Consider the following 17,940-nt stretch of genomic DNA (forward strand, 5'->3'; position numbering starts at 1 on the left):
TTCCACAACGATGCATGCTTCAAAGAGCATATTCTTACAAGAAGTTCCCTTCACGCTCAAAAATCTTACTGAAAAAGAGGTTAATGCAGACTGAAAATCGTTGTGACATTATGGACCTTTTAATTGGTTACTAGACCTGCTTTGGGGCACATATTAATAGGGCAGAAGCGTTATGCATGCTCCTTCTCTCTCTCCTTGACAAAGTGCCAGAGGAAGGAAAGTATTTTGGTCTTATTGAAACTACTGTGCAATCCATTTAAAAATCTGAAATTCAGGGAATAAGAGTCAAAGCAGAACTAGAAAGTACAAGAGCCAGCAGTGTAGATTATTCAGAACCGAAAATAATGCACACAGGAAAGGCAACAAGGTGTTTTACCATAGTGCTGAGAGTCTCCTCCCAGTCCGGCCTCTCCCGGGGATGGATGCTTCTCTGAAGCTCTGGCACAAAGTCATCTTCTTCTCCATGTACAGAGGACTTCATCATTCTGAAAAGGAGGACAGAGAGGTTTGATACTTGGTGAAAATTGCTCATTAATCTTACATAAGGTCTGCTCTGGTACTCAGTTCAGTTATGTTGCTTATGTGACAATATAAATGCTTTTATAAAACCAGAAACCCTGCAGACTTCTCAAGTTTCTCTTACTTCCTCTTTATACAAAGAAGATAAGAGTATAAATCTGGTGAAGAGAAATCTGCACTTCCTAGCCAATCAACAGATAATTTTGTTTAATCACTGCACGATTCACAAATCTTAAAACACTGAAAAATACTGAGGAGTAATTTTCAGTCCTTTTCAACAAACTGCTTATACTGCCCAGGCAAACTCCATTAGCCTAGACAGAGATATACACACTTGATTTCTTGGTTGTCGCTGGATGGTTTGGCCAGAAACAGAGCCTGCTGTTCCCATATCTTAGCCTGAATGCGTGACCCAAGCCTGAGCCAGCAGCTCTCATCCTTCTTACTGATCCCATCTGCAAGGGTGAGCGCCTTCAGCTGCCCCAGCTCTGCAGGGATGGGCTCAAATCAATCTCGTTTGATCAAGGTAAACTTTTCTCCAGATAAGGAGCTGTATATTGAACACCCTGTGAAGTGTATTTCAAGCCTGTAAAGAGATCAGAGGCTAAGAATTAAAATTCAGAAAGTATCCATAAAAGCTGCCCAGCTTATCCTTACGGCAGCTCTGCTGTTGCAGCCAAGAGCCATTTTACATTGCATTTCAGGGCACAGACCTGAAGTACCGAAGGCCTATGGAAGGTCTAGTGGTATCTATTGTGGTTTCATTACAATACAAGATTCAAGCAGATTTTTACTTTATTAGTAGATCACTATTTATTTATTCAGAGTAACCGTATCAATAATCAGCACTACACATACATGGATGGAAAAGCAGGGCTGGTTTAGCTGATCAGCATACACTGTTATGCACCATTTGACTAAAACAAGCATGGTGAATGCCTTGTAAGAAATTTCTTTTGCTTTAGAAAAAAATCTGAAGTTTTGCAACTCCTGAATGCAGTGTGCTGAGGCTCTGGTCTCAGGCTGACACTGCTGGGCCCCACGAGCCCTTCGCACCACGAGCATCCCCCACTGATAGCAGGGCACCCCAACGAGATAAGAGTACGCCTAAACGGTGGAAGTGTACATATACGAAAAGAAAATGTGCACGAAGGTGCCATGATTCAGGACGTAAAACTGCAATGCTGGCTCAGATGGGAGACTTGCACCTTTACAACACACCTCTTGAAAAGAACTCAATTTCTGTGAACGTGGAGACATGTTGCTTCCAGAGCACGGCTCTTTCACCTCTCCTTTGCATAGCAAGAGCAAGCTTGGTGTGTTTCTCACAGCCCCAGCTCCAGCACACGAGATGTTTGCCACGTATTTTAACTGGAAGTTGAAACCTGCTGAGTGCCGAGAAAAGTTTTGGAAACCAGATTGTGCAACACAGAAACAAGAGATAAGCTAAAAAATCCTAATTTTTTTGTATCAACACTGTGATTTTGAAACAAGCACAGGAAGGCTTCCCCCGGGATCTCTGGATGTTGGGGTTTGGCAATGCTGCAATTATGTCAAATGAATCCAAGCAATTCGAACCAGAGCAGCTTGAGCCCAAAGCAATCAGACAGCACGATGGGATGAAAAGCAGGGGCACGTGATTAAGACCCAGCTTTCTTGATCAGCATTAAAACAAACAGCCTACAAAATGCCTGCTTTCTCAGCTTAAAGACTTGAAAATAATGGAACTGAATTTACAACTTCATGGTTGCTTTGGATTACAAATCAGTTTACTACACACTCCTCAGGCTTATGCCATTTCCTCCTGGATTTCTCATCAGAAATCTGGTTTTTAATAGCATTTCCCACCAAAGAAAACACTTTCCTTTTGACAAACAAATTTTCTGAATTTCTGACATTGCCAGAACACAGGGCTGCCCAAAGACACCATGCAAGTAACACAAAAAACCTGGCCAGGCGCCCCTCAACACTCCTGACCCTTACTGAGAGAAGAATCCATGATGGGAAGGAGCCGAAGGAGGCACCGAAACAGGTCTCAGCTCCAAGCTTTCACCCTGTGACGAATGTACTCATGCACTGATTGCCACGTGTGGCCCGTCAATAACTGGAGGAGCACGGGGATGACCTTTGAGCCCACAGGCGTGTTACCGTACGGCCGGCCGTGTGCTTCCAGCAGCAAGTTATCCCGCAGCAGTTCCAGGTGGGCAGAAGGGAACGAGCTCTCCTGGGAGACTCGGGACCCGCAGGAGACCCAGCTCCCCCCGTAACACGAACCATAACCCTGCCAGGCCAGGTGGCTTCAACATAAGGCACACAGGGCTCTACAGCAAGTTTATCACGCAGAAGCTACAAATCAGGAGGGCAGAGATCAGCAATTAAGATTTTAAAACACGTGAACACAAACACGACACGTGTATTGCACAGGCTCTGTGCTTCGGCCGGCTTACGCTGAATTTGCTGGGAAGTGTGAACATGGTGTCAAGATGAGAATGCGGTTTGTGTACAACTGAATTCCTGTAATACAATGTGTAACACGCTCTTGCAAGCTTTCCCCTGCCATAGAAAGGGAAATTTCTTCAAGATAGTAAAATTCAAAAAATAAAAAAGTGTCTCAGTGTTTGCCAATTTCCCTGCACACACAAAGCATCTCTTGTATGATTTCTTTTTACCAATAAATACGTAACAGCTTCAAAACAGAGAAAAACACGTTACCAAAAGGATAGGCTGGACTAGACTAGCCTAGCACAGCGTATTTCGGTTGGGAGGGAACTGAAAAGCAGAGTCCAAGTGCCTGACTGCAGGGCTGCCCAGAAGTCCAGGCACACTACTGAGAGTGTTCTCCAGCTGCCTCTTGAACAGGGCACCAGGCACCTCACTGGGAAGCCTGTGCCAGCGTTTGGCCACCCTCACAGCAGAGAAACTTCCCCTAATGCCTGGTCTGAGCCTCCCCAGGCGCAGCTCTGTGCTGACCCACACATCCCACCGGCAGCCAGCAGCAGAGGCTGGTGCCTCTCTCTCCACTCCCATCCTCAGGAAGCCACAGAGGTCGCCTCTCGGCCTCCTTCTCTCCAGGAGACAACCCAGATGCCCTCAGCTCTCTGCCCTCACAGTGGAGAACCAGGGATGTCAGAGCCCCGAGTCCTTTTTCTGGCTGCAGGCACCGAAGGATCACCAAAGATGTCCCCTGGGCATGGGGAGCGCAGAGCCGCGCAGCTCTTCCCAGCAGCCAGATGCTGCTCTGTGTCCTGGACCCCTTCCAGATGTGCTTGGAAAATTATAGATATGGACACTCATATGCACATTGTTATAGACACGTATGCATTATGTGTATCTGACATTATTTTAATTTATGGGGGAAATAAATAGCACTGCATGCGTGTATCTGAGTCACCACCCACGTCAGGCTGCACCAGCACTAATTACCTTGCTTCTGCCACGGATTCTTTTCCATGGGAAGGTAGAACCCCCCGAGTCCCACCAGCACCTACATAAAACACTGACACTTATTTTATAAACATTAATGGACAAAATATTAAAGAACCTGCTTTGCTCCGCAAGGCCTACGTTTGGCTATTTTCAGCTGCAAATGACTGAAAATTCACCACAGAATGTAACGCCAGCCCTAACACCACAAATACCATTTTATTTAGAGTGCCATTTCTTCACGTGCTTAGCAGCTCTGAATGCCCTTCAAACGAACTCTGACACCAGGATATTAATAAGGTTCTGTCTGTACAGAGGCCATTAAGCAATCGCTCTGCAGATGAATGAATCCCTCTTCATTGTAAATTGAGAATCAAATGTACTGGAACAAATGTTTACAGGACGTTGCACAAAAGGCACGGCCCACATTCACACCCACCCGTCGAAGTTCTCCAGTAGGTCAAGTTTATGAATTTCAAGCCAGAGCTCGTACATTTGTACACCGTGCGGCCGTATCAGGGAAGCATCCACTGCCCTTTCTCATGCTCTCAAACCTAATTTGCTGGTTCCAGTACTTGTGGCATATAGGAGGAACTGAGACACCTGGGTACCAACCTCCTGGCCGGGAGGTGCTGAGCACTGGGTGCTGCTGAGGAGCCGTGCCCCATGGGGCAAGGGGCACTGGAAATACAGGTGGGCATGGGAGCTCTGTAGGAAAAGTAATAATAAGTAGGTGTCCATAAAATCGAGTTGCTCTGTGTGTATAATATTGTTTAGCATCACTATTTCCACTAGGCAGCAACTTTCCGTATGAGTTTGGAGGAGTCCCACGTCCACAAACACCAAGTGACTGCACGCTTGTTTTTGTGCAGGAAGAAAAGAACCACAACAAGTGTGTTTCTGAAAGAACTTGGATTAAACCGGGGAGGAGAAAGGGGCAGAAACTTCAAAACCTGGTGAGACTCCTACAAGAATTTTTGTCCCCATTACTCAGGTTCTTTACCACGCACCACGTCCCACTGCCAGCCCTCAGCGGTGGCAGTAACAGGGCTGCCGTGGACTTGGCTGTCAGCGGGATGCTGCTGACACGCGGACCAACAGCTCTCCTCTGGGTGCTGACAAATCGCTCCCAGGGATGCCTGATGGTTCAAAAGCCACGTGTGGCATGGAGGCATGAGGCTCTCTGAATGCCAGGCTCCTCAGATCAGACAGTTAATTGTCTGCTTGACAGACACTCATTTCGGCCCGGCTGTGTATTTTTTAAATTAAATGCCAAGCCTGGTCTTCGGGTTGTGCTCCCCCAATGGGACAACGGGCATTTCAGCTTTCCCTGCTGCTTCTTTCTCAAGTGACTTTTCTTCCTGACCTCAATTTAGGAGGTGAGAGCAGATGATGACTGATTTATTACTTTATTTATTATTTATACAGCGCTGTTGTTGTGCCTGGAGATTTCTCAGCCAACAGAGAAGCACAGCTCTGCCCTGTGGAAGTGATGATTCAAGAGGATTTAGAGATCCACAGAAAGTGATGTTTTCTGAGATATAAATTCTACCCCAAAAAGCCAAATTTAAATAAGGCTTTTGCTGACAAAAAGCTATACTGAAAATTAATGAGCTTTAAACACTATCTGATAAAAATAGGTATTTATGCCACTCGAAAAATTTGCATTAAAAAAAATAAAAATAAGATAGGCTTTATCGGGGTGCTAATAACGCTCTGCGGATTAATCTTTGTGCTGCTTGCAGGGAACTGTACATCCACGTGGCTCGTCCTCCTTGCTGCTGGCAGCCATGCACATCTCCAGTAAGCTCCTCAGCTCTGACACCGCCACCGGGTGCTGCTCAGGAAAGGGGAGAGCAGCAGACACAGATGGCAGGGAGCAACCGAAATGGGATCGTGATGCACCGCTGCACGTCCAAGGGTCAGCAGCAGCAAACAGCACGTGTCGGCACCACCACAAGAATTTGCCAGCTGTTCTGTAGACGAATGAGATTTGGGTTTACTTCAGGCTTCAAGAATTCAGTGCAGGTGAGCTACAGCGCAAAAATCCTCAACCCAGTGCTGAGCACGTAAGGCTCAAGGCTTAGCGTAACAGCCTGGATGCAGCATCCCTGTCTCTCCCAGTGCCACCCAGTAGCTTTCAGGCTTCAATCCCCTAACTCCCAGTCACAGCAAAGAAAGGAATGCCAATGGCGAGTCAGTGGAAAGATACCTTGAGAATTTCTGCCTAAGGGCTTAAAAATAACTTGATCAAGACAATGAGTCACAGTGCTACTATATATATATATATATATACATATATATATAAATATATATGATATTTTATGGTTTTAATATATCATATATTTTATTTATTATCATCATGAGGAAAGGCAGAAAAACTAGGAAACAAGAACCAAGACCTGACCTAAAGCATATAAACACTGGGGTAAGAAGTTGCAACACAGTGAGAAACTTTGATGTCTTTATTTCTGGCCTCAAACTTATACTACAAAGAAAGATATGTACTGACATCCAAGAGATGGGAAAAAAAAAAGAAAAAAAAAATAACAAACAACAAACAGAAAACACACACCCTCTGCCAACCCAGTTTTCCAAGCAAACTCTGTATCCATGAAATTAAAACTAATACAGTGGAAAGGAAGAAAATAATCATGCAATATGGAAAGCAGTGATAGCTCAAGAGCCCCAGGGACAATGAAACGAGAGATGGGAATTGAAGGCTGACAGGGCTGACCTGAAGAGAATTTAATTTCCCATGTTTTAAATCAGCATTGTCAACACCTTGCTGATTACATTACGTCTATCTGCATTATACTAAATAAAATTTCTGAAGTGTGTCTCAAGGTTCACATAGAGTGAAGATGGAAAAAACCTACAAGGTCAGCTTAAAACACACCTCATAAATAAACAAATGGTAAATGGGACTGTATGTAATCCTTGACCACAAAATGAAAACCTGGCATAACTGTATCGTTTACTGGGATTGATTCTATAAAGTTGAAAGCTGTAACTGCCACTTTTGATGGAACTTCATCATTGGAAGTCAAAATTCATTTGGTTGGGAAGTCACTGGGTAAGAAAAACTAATAGAAAACCAGGATATTACAACAGAAGGATGTTTTCAAAATCCTTTGCTATCGTTCAAATATTAGGCAGCAGAAACCAACCTCACTTTCCCTGAACTACTCTGTGTACTTACTACCTGTGCTAATAAAGACGCCCCCGTTGCCTAGTTTTAAACGTTCAGGTCAGTGGCTTTCAGCTTGTGATCGGTGAAGTGTGAGAACAGTCAGTGCGGGTGAGCAGAAGTTGACTAAGAAAAACTCGTTCAATTGTGCTGTGAAACTAGTGAGTAAATACGGACCCTTCCAGGAATGGCTGCTTTGCAGGAAAATTTGTGCACGTGCCCAAATAAAGAAGGCTGGAAATCACCCAGCTATGGGAATACAGGTCTGAACAGGAGCACCACTATTACAAAGACGGAGTATTTCAATTTGAAAAAGACAGAGTAATTCAATTGCAATTTTTTTTCAAAAACAAAATCACATAAACCACATCTAGAGAGATAATTTCAAAATGCTTTACAGTAGCAGAATTTCTAGCTTTTCCAATTCACAGATTGCAAATTCAGACTGGCCAAACTGTACCTATGCCCAGGGAAGCTGAGTTAGAAATGATCGATGTACTTCCTATGCTAGAGTTGAATGAAGTACATGATCACTAACAACTGTTACTCAGCTCCTTATAGAAAAGGGGATTAGGAAGGCCACAATTCAAGAATATTTTTAGTTCTGGAGTTTCTGTTTCTACCTTTTTTTTTTTTTTTTTTTTGAGAAAAAAATCACTTTCTCACTTGGTGTGCACCACCACCTGTTGAATTAGATTCTCAGCTGTCTATCAGAAGAGAAATCACTGGCTCTGAAGAAAAAAATAAAACTTTTTTTTTGCATTAACCTTTAAGAATATATATATATTTAAAAAAAAATAATGAAATAATGGCCATTTTAATCCAGTATCTTCAGCATTGTCTGATTATTTTTTTAAAAAGCAAGACCAGACATGTTAGCTTTTCCACCACTGATGTATCTCTACAGCATGAAGCAGAGGCCAGCAGTTGGCCAGCACTTAACAAACAAGCTGGTTTCCTGCCCTGCTTTAAATCTCTGGACACGCTTTTAATACGAGCTCCAAGAGAGTCAGCCAGTTAAGGTCTCTTTGTGCAAGGGTTTAAATGAGTTTTCAGATTTCAAAATACCTGCCTTGTTCATTAATTTGCATGGGCATTTAAACCACGGCTTCTGAGCTGCCAAAGAAACAAACCAGATCAGATCGCCTGGAACCTAAAACTTGTGGGCAAAGGGGCAAGCCTGGGTAGGACAGCTCCCAGCTCAGCAAAAAGACATCTTAAGGTACAACAGGCAGCCTGCTTTGTCTCTGCAGCTCTTCCTAATTTATTCAGCACCCCCAAAACGTGTACACACACAGACACTGTGTTTCACTTGATGCACCCAGGGCCCCCCACACACGTTGTCACCCACACCCCCAGGGGCTGGCAAGGTGACCGAGGTGGAGGAGCCAGCAACAGTGGCTCTCCCAGCAGCACTTCAGCATCCCCCTTTAGGGTGCACGTGTCAAATAGCTGGCCACTGCAGAGATGCTTTTAACATCTCATAAGGTGAGATGCTGGGACAGGAGAAGCCAACACCATACTATAAACCAAAACCTGTTGCTGTCATATTTTTTTCCTGAAAACAAGATAATTCTGTAGGCATATTGTAAGATCAACCCTAAATCACCTTCAGTAAGTGAGGGTCAGCAGGCCCACCTTCCCTTCCTTCTGCTCCTCTGCCATACTATTTCTTGGCAGCGTCGTTCACTGCTTCCTGGCTCTCCTGCTTGTGCGTCAGGTCCCAGCTCAGCAGCACCCACCTCAAGGCACTAGGTAAGAGCAGAGACACTTTGTGCTCTGGAAGGGTCTGGAATGTGCACCTAAGAACTTTGTTGAGTTGGGCTTTATTAATTTATTAATTTTAAATTAATTTATTAATTTATTAGGTTTTGCATAACTGGAATTTCTTTAAACAATGTATGAAAAGAGTAAGTTCTGGGGATGTTCAGCTTTTACCTGCTTTTAGTAATAGTCTTAGTTATTAAAAAGCTTTATAAAAATAATCTCAGAATCCTTATGCTTTTGCATACATATTTTACCGAACAAACCCACTCTTTTCTTTGGCAACACTTAAAAGACATTGTTTTAGTAGGTGCTTGGCATTTTCTTTCAGAAGAACACAGAGATAGTCAACGAAAAAAAAATCTTTAAGAATAGCTTTCTCTTATCACTTTTGCCCAGTCTAAGAAAAGGAATTGGGAAATCACCAAGCTCTGGCTTGGCTTCCTTTTGTTCAATTCAGGAACAAATATAAAGATATTAAAGAAACTGTCTCTAGGGAAAAGAAGTACTAACCTCTCATTTACAATTAATAAATCGCTAAAAGCAGCTCTAAAAATTCAGCAAAGAAGAGAGATGGCAAAGGACGGCTGCTCCTGCCCTTCCTGTTCCTCCAAGACATCTGAACGCGGGTGCTGCGAACAAAAAACTGCTGGGTGCAGTGGCAGAGCAGGATGTCCTGCCTTGTTTCTCCCTCCCTCCCAGGTCCAAGTGATTGAGCCCTGGCACAGCAGGGCTCAGAGCGCAGCCCCTCACCTCCCTCATCCAAACGGCAGCAAGACACGTGCCACCTCACCGAGCTCCATCAACGCCTGGCACGTCAACGGAGTGGTCCCTGTGCTTCCTCTGCCATCTCTTGTTTCTGTTTGTCGCTGTTAAGATGATGCTTTCTCCTGAGCAAGGCCTTCCTCTCATGTCTTCACTTCCCAGCAAAAGCAGTCCCAATTTTTGCTAGTCTTTAAATACCACAGCGCCAATCAGTAGCAAAACCCAGCTGCTTACAGGTAGTCCAAATACAGAAAAGTTTACCTCAAGATTACAAAGCATGACCTAAACCTAGATCCAAGGACATTTGCCTGGGCTGATCTTTCATTCATTTGTAGTGCAGTGGTAATGCAAAGCCACAGTAAATTTAATCCTTCCTAATACAAGCATCTATTAGAAAAGTGATGCTTTCAGTACGGAACAAGTGCAATCAACTAATCAGTTACAATTAGCCTCGCATGCTATTAACATGACAACTGCTCATAACATGGAACAACACTTAAAAATTGTCTAGTCAGCTAGCTGCTCAGCGGGGAAATCTTTTCCCTAACCAAGCATTCAGACGGAGCCGTCACCTACCCAGAGCTGCCTTTCCATCTCCGCAGCAGTCTGCAGAACCTGCAGAACCTGTGGCTGTTTGTGCAGCACGCTTACAGCACGCTTTGTGTGAGAAGTCAGGGGAAAAAACATCCAGAGAAGACATGCTAGTGAATACTCACACGGAAAAGAATGGACATGAATTTTGGGGCACCAGAAGCTGATCAGCCAAACAATGAATGAAAGACAAGCATAAGCAAATAACCGAGGAGCAGTTCCAGCTGTTCTGCCTTTTGTGACTCGCCTTAACTGACTGGTGGCCCTGGCATCGTGTTTACAGCCATACTTCTCCTACTGTCACTCCACGTCAGTGGGATCAACAGCAAAAAAGAGGAAAATGCTCACTCCTTTCCATGTCTAGAGATCACTGCTAATATGCTGCACCATTATTATTTCTATTGGATTGTTCTTGACCAGCTAAATGGACTGAAATGGAGGCCTGCAACTACAATAAGCTATCAAGGGCAGATCTGACCAGTTGGGGGTCATCATATGGGTGTAGTATGTGCAAAGCCATACTGTAATTATTTCTGCTGTAGCAAAGAGATGTGTATCATAAGCAGGTCATTCTGAAGCTAACATGAGTGGAAAAGAAAAGCTCCAACCAGGACAAACCTGCCTGGACCACCCATCTGCTACCCGCATTTCTGATGCGCAGGAGGAGGAAACGCCGGTGGCAGCAGCGCAGTAAGATGGGGGGAGCCGAGGGGACGCAGTACCTGCAGGCCATCAGATCAAAGTGCTGTAGGCATCAAAATGCCTCGCAGTAGTTCAGAGAACCCTTCCCACTCCTACCTTGTGCAGAACCAATGTCAGCAGCACAAACAGACCCAGGGCTGATGCAGTCTTTGATTATCAAAAAACATTTCCTTTGCCTTTTTGGAATGATTTGCAATTGTTAAGTATCTTTTTCAGTGAGGAAAAAAGACATGCAGGAAAGAGATCATTGATCTCCCTTGCCTGGAGTTCTCAAGGATACAGCTGCAACCACTACTACCCAATCATTTTTACCTTCAACACCCACATATGCAATTTTGGGACAAAAGCATTTGAGCTGGCACACATGTCTGCTGTGAATGGAAACCCTGCTGCTAGGTTTCCTGCTGCCACAGAGATGAATAGAGAAAGAACAATTAGCCAAGGCTTCAATCTAATTTAGATTTATTTTACTTTTTGGAGGAGAGACTGAGAGATGATGCATCATAAAACAAAAACATTAACTCTAAAGGCTACTCAGAAGAACATAAAGCTGAAATACCATGTTTAGCCTGTATTATGAAGACTTCTGATCATAAACACTATTGTCTAGTGCCCAGTGACCCCAATTATGCTCAGAGCTGTACTTGACTGTGCTGGGAGACTATAAAATGTCACAGCAAAGACTAACTACATCAAAGCAGACAAGAGGTGAGCAAAGAGAATACCTCCATTTTCCAAAAACCCACAGTAGCTGACAGCTCAAATAACTTGTCCAATATTTCAGAGGAAGACTGAGGCTAAAGTAGGAAATAACTTCAGTTTTGCAGCTCCTAGCCACAAAGCCCCTAAATATAAAACTCCCTATCAGACCCTAGGGGAAAATAATCAGGGCACAGGAAGAACACCCTCCTGAGCAGACGAGGATCGCACATGCTCTACCCTCATCCATTCCTTGCCACGTGATGCTGTAGCCTGGTGCAGAAGTGATGGAGAGCCTCCCCCAGCCCAGTCCCACTCAGCAATAGATAAATAGGGCACTCTCTCAGGGAATTCATTGCAGAGGCTCAGGACAGTGTTGAAGTCTGCTCTTTCCCAACCGATGGCTCTAACCACTAAGGTCTGATGCAACACCTCCGCCTCGCCTTGCCCCATTACCTTCTTACAAAAAGCAGAGGGAGAAAAAGCAATAACCCATGTAAAAGAAAGACTAGGATGACTAAACCCTGAAGCACTGGGCTGCAGATACCAGTATTATCAAAGCACCCATCTGGCACGGCTTCAAGACAGCTCTTCTATCCAGCCATGAGGTTTCCACAGCAGCCTAAGAAGTCATGCAAGGGCTCTGCAAAAGGAGCAGGTCCCCATCGCTCCCAACTGCTTGCTGCCATACCTGCCCCATGCCAGCAGAGCTGCTCGCCCATCTCTACTGACACTGCCCTGGAGGAAAAATAAATGCATTTTGAGAAGGACTAGCTTTCCACTGGGCCACAACAAAGCAAACAGCTAAAAGAACTATTGTTGGCCTAATAAAAGTGTCAGGGGTGGAAATGGCTCAATTAGCCACAGGACCATTTTGATTCACCTTCACTGGGATGTAGCTTCAGAAAGAGTGGATGACCTCCTCCTGTCCTGTGAAGCCTGGCTGAGCTTTTGCAGATCCCATCCTGATGCATATGCACCTCTCTTCACACTGAGTGAAGAGAATTTGGACATTTATCTTAGCTTTGCAAACACTGGAGCTGGGGACCTGAGTTGTCAGTGTGCTGCAATGCTTCATCATGCAGCATCACCCTAAGGTCTCTGTGAATGCTAGAGCTCAGGAAAAAGAACAGTTTTGTTGTTTGTTGTGATTTAAAAAAAAAAAAGAAAAAAAAAAGAAAAAAAAAGAAAAAAAAAAAGCACCTGAAACACTTTGGGGGAAAAAGATGTCAAACTTCTGTTTCTTTTTTTTTAATTTGAAAAATTAACTATGAACAAAATATAGGTGTTACAGAAACAACCTGTGTCTAATAACATTTTAAAAGTGAAAAAAACATCATCTGTGATTTTTCAGCCTTAGAACAAAAAAACTTCAGCTGTACCACTTTCTAATTCTGTGGTTTTAGGTAACCTCTTTAATTTTATATCAGGCAGGCCAAGAAAGTCCCTGAAATGCCAACCCAATTTTGAAGGAATAAAGGGGGGGAGGAAGTGAACTACATATTTGTAGATGACCTAAGCCTGAAAAGACATTCAAAGAACAAAAAGAGTACCCCCTTTCTAATATATTACAGGGATGAAAAATATGAGCGGCGTTAAACTGCCTCAGCAGATGCCAGCAGCGGAATGTATGAAAAAGCAAAAGCAAACAAGGAGTTTTGTTCCCTCAGCTACAAGATGAAGTGTCTGCATTTGCATGCTAACTCCGTGTAAGGCAGAGTCTTAAGGAATCTTTAAATGTTAACATTATCACAGGAATAACAACTTACTGAGCACAGGTCACATTCTGCCATTAGGACAGCCTCACTCACCCCGATCACAGAGAGGAACCACGGGACCATCAGAAAGGGGTTCCGCTGCGCAGAAGTGCTTGAAATGAGTGCAGTTACATTAAACGTAGGAGAAAAGAAGAAAGGTACGTGACAATCCGATTCACGGCTCCAGGAAGCATGCCACACAAATGACTGTTGAGTTGTGCAATGACTCAGCAGGAAAAAATAAAATAAAATAAGAGAGAGAAAAAGAAAAAGGAAAGAAGAAAACACTACAGCAGCAGATAGGTCAGTCTTTTCTGTAAGAAATAGCATCTATCGTGGAAAACTAAGTGAATAAATAAATAGAGACAAGAAGAGCTCCCGCCTGGAATTCCGCCTGGCTGCCTCCCTCCTCAGCCTCACCCGCTGCACACCTGAGGCAGGCGGCAGGGATCGGGCTGGCCTTAACCCCTGCTGCACCTCCGCCTCGGGAGGCCGGTACCGCACCTCCACAGAGGCTGCTTTGCTTTGTGAGCAGTACAGAAGGAAACTAAAGCCTGGCAGTAAGTCAGAGAAGCACGAAGCTGAAAGAAGACGCGAGCCTGGGGAAGCTGGCACAACCCCAAAAGGAACTGGGGTGGTGCAAGACAGGAGATGGTCACCCCCTGCCCCGCGCCTGCCGAGCCAGCGAGGACGGACAGGACAGCCACGACATGATGCTTCTGCACCTCCTCGGTCATTCTCCTGAGAAACTGGCATGAAATGTAAGCTCCCGTTCTACTTGCATAGCTTTACAGGACAGCTCTCCCGTGTCTGCTGAGGCTGAACAGCTCTCACGTATCTCCCTGAAAGGGAGAGATTAAACGTTACCTGTTAAACACACATGGCACAGGCCAAGCAGACAGATGAGGCGAGTCAAGGTGTGCAGATTGCGCTGCTCAGTTTGAACAGCCTTGCACTCATTCCCTCCTTTGCAAAGCTCTATGCAAATAGCTTTTCAAGAACATTTAATCCTCCACCCTCCTGAATTGCCACTGAAGCCTTCGTGTCCCTTCAGTTTGGAAGCTGCCTGCAGGAGACACTCCTGGCACTAAGTCCGGCAGCCTCGAGCCACGAGCTGAAGGGCAGCGAAACTTGAGCAGGTGCTGCCACGCTCTGCAAGGCTGGGGTAGAAAAAGCAGATGGATCAGGTAACCCTAATTCCTTCCACCATTCTTCACTTACAAACACAATCACTTGAAAAATACCATGAGCTTCCTCCTCCTCTGCCTTTAAATCTCTCCTGGCACAATTGCACCAGTATAAATTCTATGGGATATCTGTGCTACCATTTCGCTTGTGCGTGGGGGTAATAAAAGATGGGAGGATACCAGCACCTTCCCTAAGCAACAAAATTTATCTGTATAACTGTGTTGGCTAGGGCAGAGAACTGCAACATCAGAGGAGAGGTGGGGAGAGAAAAGGACTCAGGCATACATTAGCACATAGAATGATTTTCTACATGCTTTCCTTTGCCAATACCATGCAACCCTTAGCGTAAGGTGCTGTCCCTTCCCACTGCTGGGAAAATTAATCCCTGCTGTCCTGGGACAAGGAAAACTGGGGCTTTATGGACAGCAGAGGAAAATACATGTGTTTGTGTAGATGAATGGCTGGCAAAATGGACTGTGGACCTTTGCATCAAAATAAATTACAGTTAAAAACAGGAAGTCGTAGTGAGGAGCGCAGCGTCTGCAACATCCTGCTTACACCTGTGTCAACACAACCCTCCCCGGCGCCTTGGGCAGAATTCTTACAATTTAAAGGGTCGGGAGGGAAGCTTAAAACACAGGGACAATCCTGCTGAAAATTACACTCAGCCACTAAATCCACTTTCCAATCCTGTTTCAAAAGACCAAGAGGAATAAGATAAAGTTTTGCCCTGAAGTAATTTTTATACTTAAGCCATATAGCTCTTCAAAGTTAACTCAAAATCTTCCCGTAAAAAAGCTTCATTTTGTTACCCTGCTTAAAAAAGTGTAAATAATGCACAAGAAGAATGGACCCGCTGGCTGAGCCACCGAAGCCTGGAATAAGACCCAGGAGTGCTGGCTGCCTTCTTTCCCTCCTGCAGAAGGTGAGCCTGGACAAACTTCTATCTCCACGCTGACAAACCCAATGCCCACAGGAGGCCCCAAAACACAGAAGCACATCATTTCTCCTTCCCAGTCACTGCCCACACACTCAGGTTGATGGGGAAGAAGTTATGGGACAAAGATAACTGGTAGGCTTCTGCCTTACAGGTTACACAGCACACAGCGTGTTAACTTTAAGGTAACATTCATTACAATTCCTATTGCATCACAGAAGCTGGCATATTTCACCATAGCCTTTAATTGTTCTGACTCATGCTATCAGTAATAAAATGCCCTCTTGGGAAAATAAATAAATAGACAAAGCCTTAACTGATTCAGTGACGTACCTTCCAGTGAAAGCACACTGTCTGATTATTTTAAGACGTTAAAATGGGCTGCAGGTGCAACATGTTAACCTAAATGGACAGGTGATGAACAGATTTATAGCTTTTCCTGTACAACAGGAAAAAAAAAAAAAAAAAAAAAAAAGAAGTGTTGGTTAGCTTTTGAAAGCATTTGTCTCAAGCACTCAAGGGTAGTCTGGAAAATGAAAGCATTTCCATTACCTCGGCACTTGTGCAAAAAGTCAGGACGATGAAGTGACCAGGCTATTATTCTTCACAAAGAAATTAGATATTGTTGAAACCAGTGCACATTCATTTTAGTGCCCAGGAAAGATGACAGTCAACAGTGCTCTTCAGACCTCCCCCCGTTCTCTTAGGAATCTTGTAGGAATCTTGATGGTTTTAGAACCGAAACACTGAACGGAGACTTTTTAGCGTGTAATGAATAACTCAGCAAAAAGGGAAGGCTTGGAGACAGCAGGTTTTTTTTTTTAAAAAAAAGGTAAGAATATAGTGGACAAAGCAATAAGTGTAAGCTCCTTCTCTGCTCTCCCCTGGATGGGGCCGGTGGAGTCCCGGGGCTGTGGCCACGTTACCAGCACCAGCCCATGGCCCCAGTACAGCCCCCCAGAGCTCTTCACGTCTCTGGGGCTGGCTCCATCCCCAGGCACAAAAAGGCTCACCGAAAGTCTTCTCAAACTTGGTCCTGATTTATTTATTTATTTATTTATTTATTTATTTATTTATTAATATTCTGTCCTTGTTTGAAAATACATTTGAGGTTGCTGTGCTACCCAAGTTCTTCCTTATGTCAAACTGAACACAAAGGACTCAGCTGCTCTGTTCTTTTCCCTGAAATACATCAAATTAATCAGGTAATTAGTCAAAGAGTTTTAAATTTAATGTAAGATTCATAAATGTGCTTTGCAAGGAAACTCTTGGCACTCATTTCTATGAATTTCTCAAGATCCTCATAATTAATTATAAATGTTTTTCAAGCAAAATCTAAATGATCGCTAAACTATATTAGTATCCTCTTCTAGTTTGTTATGCTTAATTTTTCATGTAGTAAATGAATAGGCAATACCTTTCTGCCCTGCTGCCTCCTCATTATGTTTTGGAAAATGTGCAGAAAGTAGCAGAGTTAGTAAAAAAAAAAAAAAAAAAAAAAAACAAAATTTTCTATTATTGGAAAGAGATTGGTATCATTTCGTATTCCCATTACATAATTACGCCTTTCAACAAAATCTTTACTGTAAATGCAGCAGTAATTAAACATATTCTCTAAAAATGACCTCATTTTATTTTCCCAGCATACGCAAACATTGGTAGCACATTAGAAAAGACAGATTTCCTACCAACAAAACACGTTTGCACCTGAAGCCTTCTGCTATACCACACTAATGCCAGGGCAACTCTTCCCACGTCATCAGTCGCCACAGACATTTGCACATAAAGCAATGTTGAACCAACCCCTTGCTCAGGTTTCAGTGTTATTTTCTACCAGCATGCTGCCATACACCTGCTATTGTACTGATAGCCGGTCAGGTTCAATTAATTTCTTTTAACCCACTCAAAGGTGCCTCTGTAGGTAGTGAAAAGTATCATTAAGCTCTTAAGTTTGTAATAATAGCAAAACGTATTATTTGATGTGCACGTTTCCTTTCTGTTTTGCCTGGGCTGTACCTAGCATCAGCAAACATCCAACATTAATGGGTATTGTTTGTCTGATAGCCAACTTAAAGAGTGTATTAGGAGGGCCAGGGAAGGGGATTGCTTGGGCCAGGTTTGGGAAAGGAGCTTGAAAAGAGACAAGGCTTGATATCAGTAAGCATATGAATAACATATTTACGGAATCAGCAAAAGCAGGTGTATTCAATCTAATCAGAAGTTCAATCTGTATGTATGCTAATGCACCTATATTAAATTCATTGGCTTTACTTCCTTTGAATTACTAATAAATATTTTTCCAAAGGGTTTTATTACAGTTTTTATGAAATGCATATGCAAAAGCAAAGTCATTATCACGAGTGGGCATATAACAAGGAAGAAGTACCTGTAGTTTCTATTTCCAT

The 17,940-nt window shown here is 43.7% G+C and overlaps 1 protein-coding gene across 7 annotated transcripts in view; it reads right to left on the bottom strand.

Moving 5' to 3' along the window:
* Nucleotides 1-17,940, bottom strand: part of ARHGAP32 (Rho GTPase activating protein 32) — a 265,176-nt gene that overhangs the window by 163,589 nt on the left and 83,647 nt on the right. For 5 of the 7 annotated variants that reach the window (XM_084495627.1, XM_084495629.1, XM_084495626.1 and 2 more), the window contains one exon: nt 377-485. In XM_084495627.1, the coding sequence (XP_084351753.1) occupies nt 377-484 (108 nt within the window). In that variant the 5' untranslated portion in view covers nt 485. Of the gene's footprint in view, nt 1-376; nt 486-13,464; nt 13,811-17,940 lie in introns of those variants that run through there. The other 2 variants (XM_084495633.1, XM_084495632.1) reach the window with 2 other exon arrangements.

The sequence above is a fragment of the Aythya ferina genome (genome assembly GCF_964211825.1).
Source record: "Aythya ferina genome assembly, chromosome: 22".
Taxonomy (NCBI): Eukaryota; Metazoa; Chordata; class Aves; order Anseriformes; family Anatidae; genus Aythya; species Aythya ferina.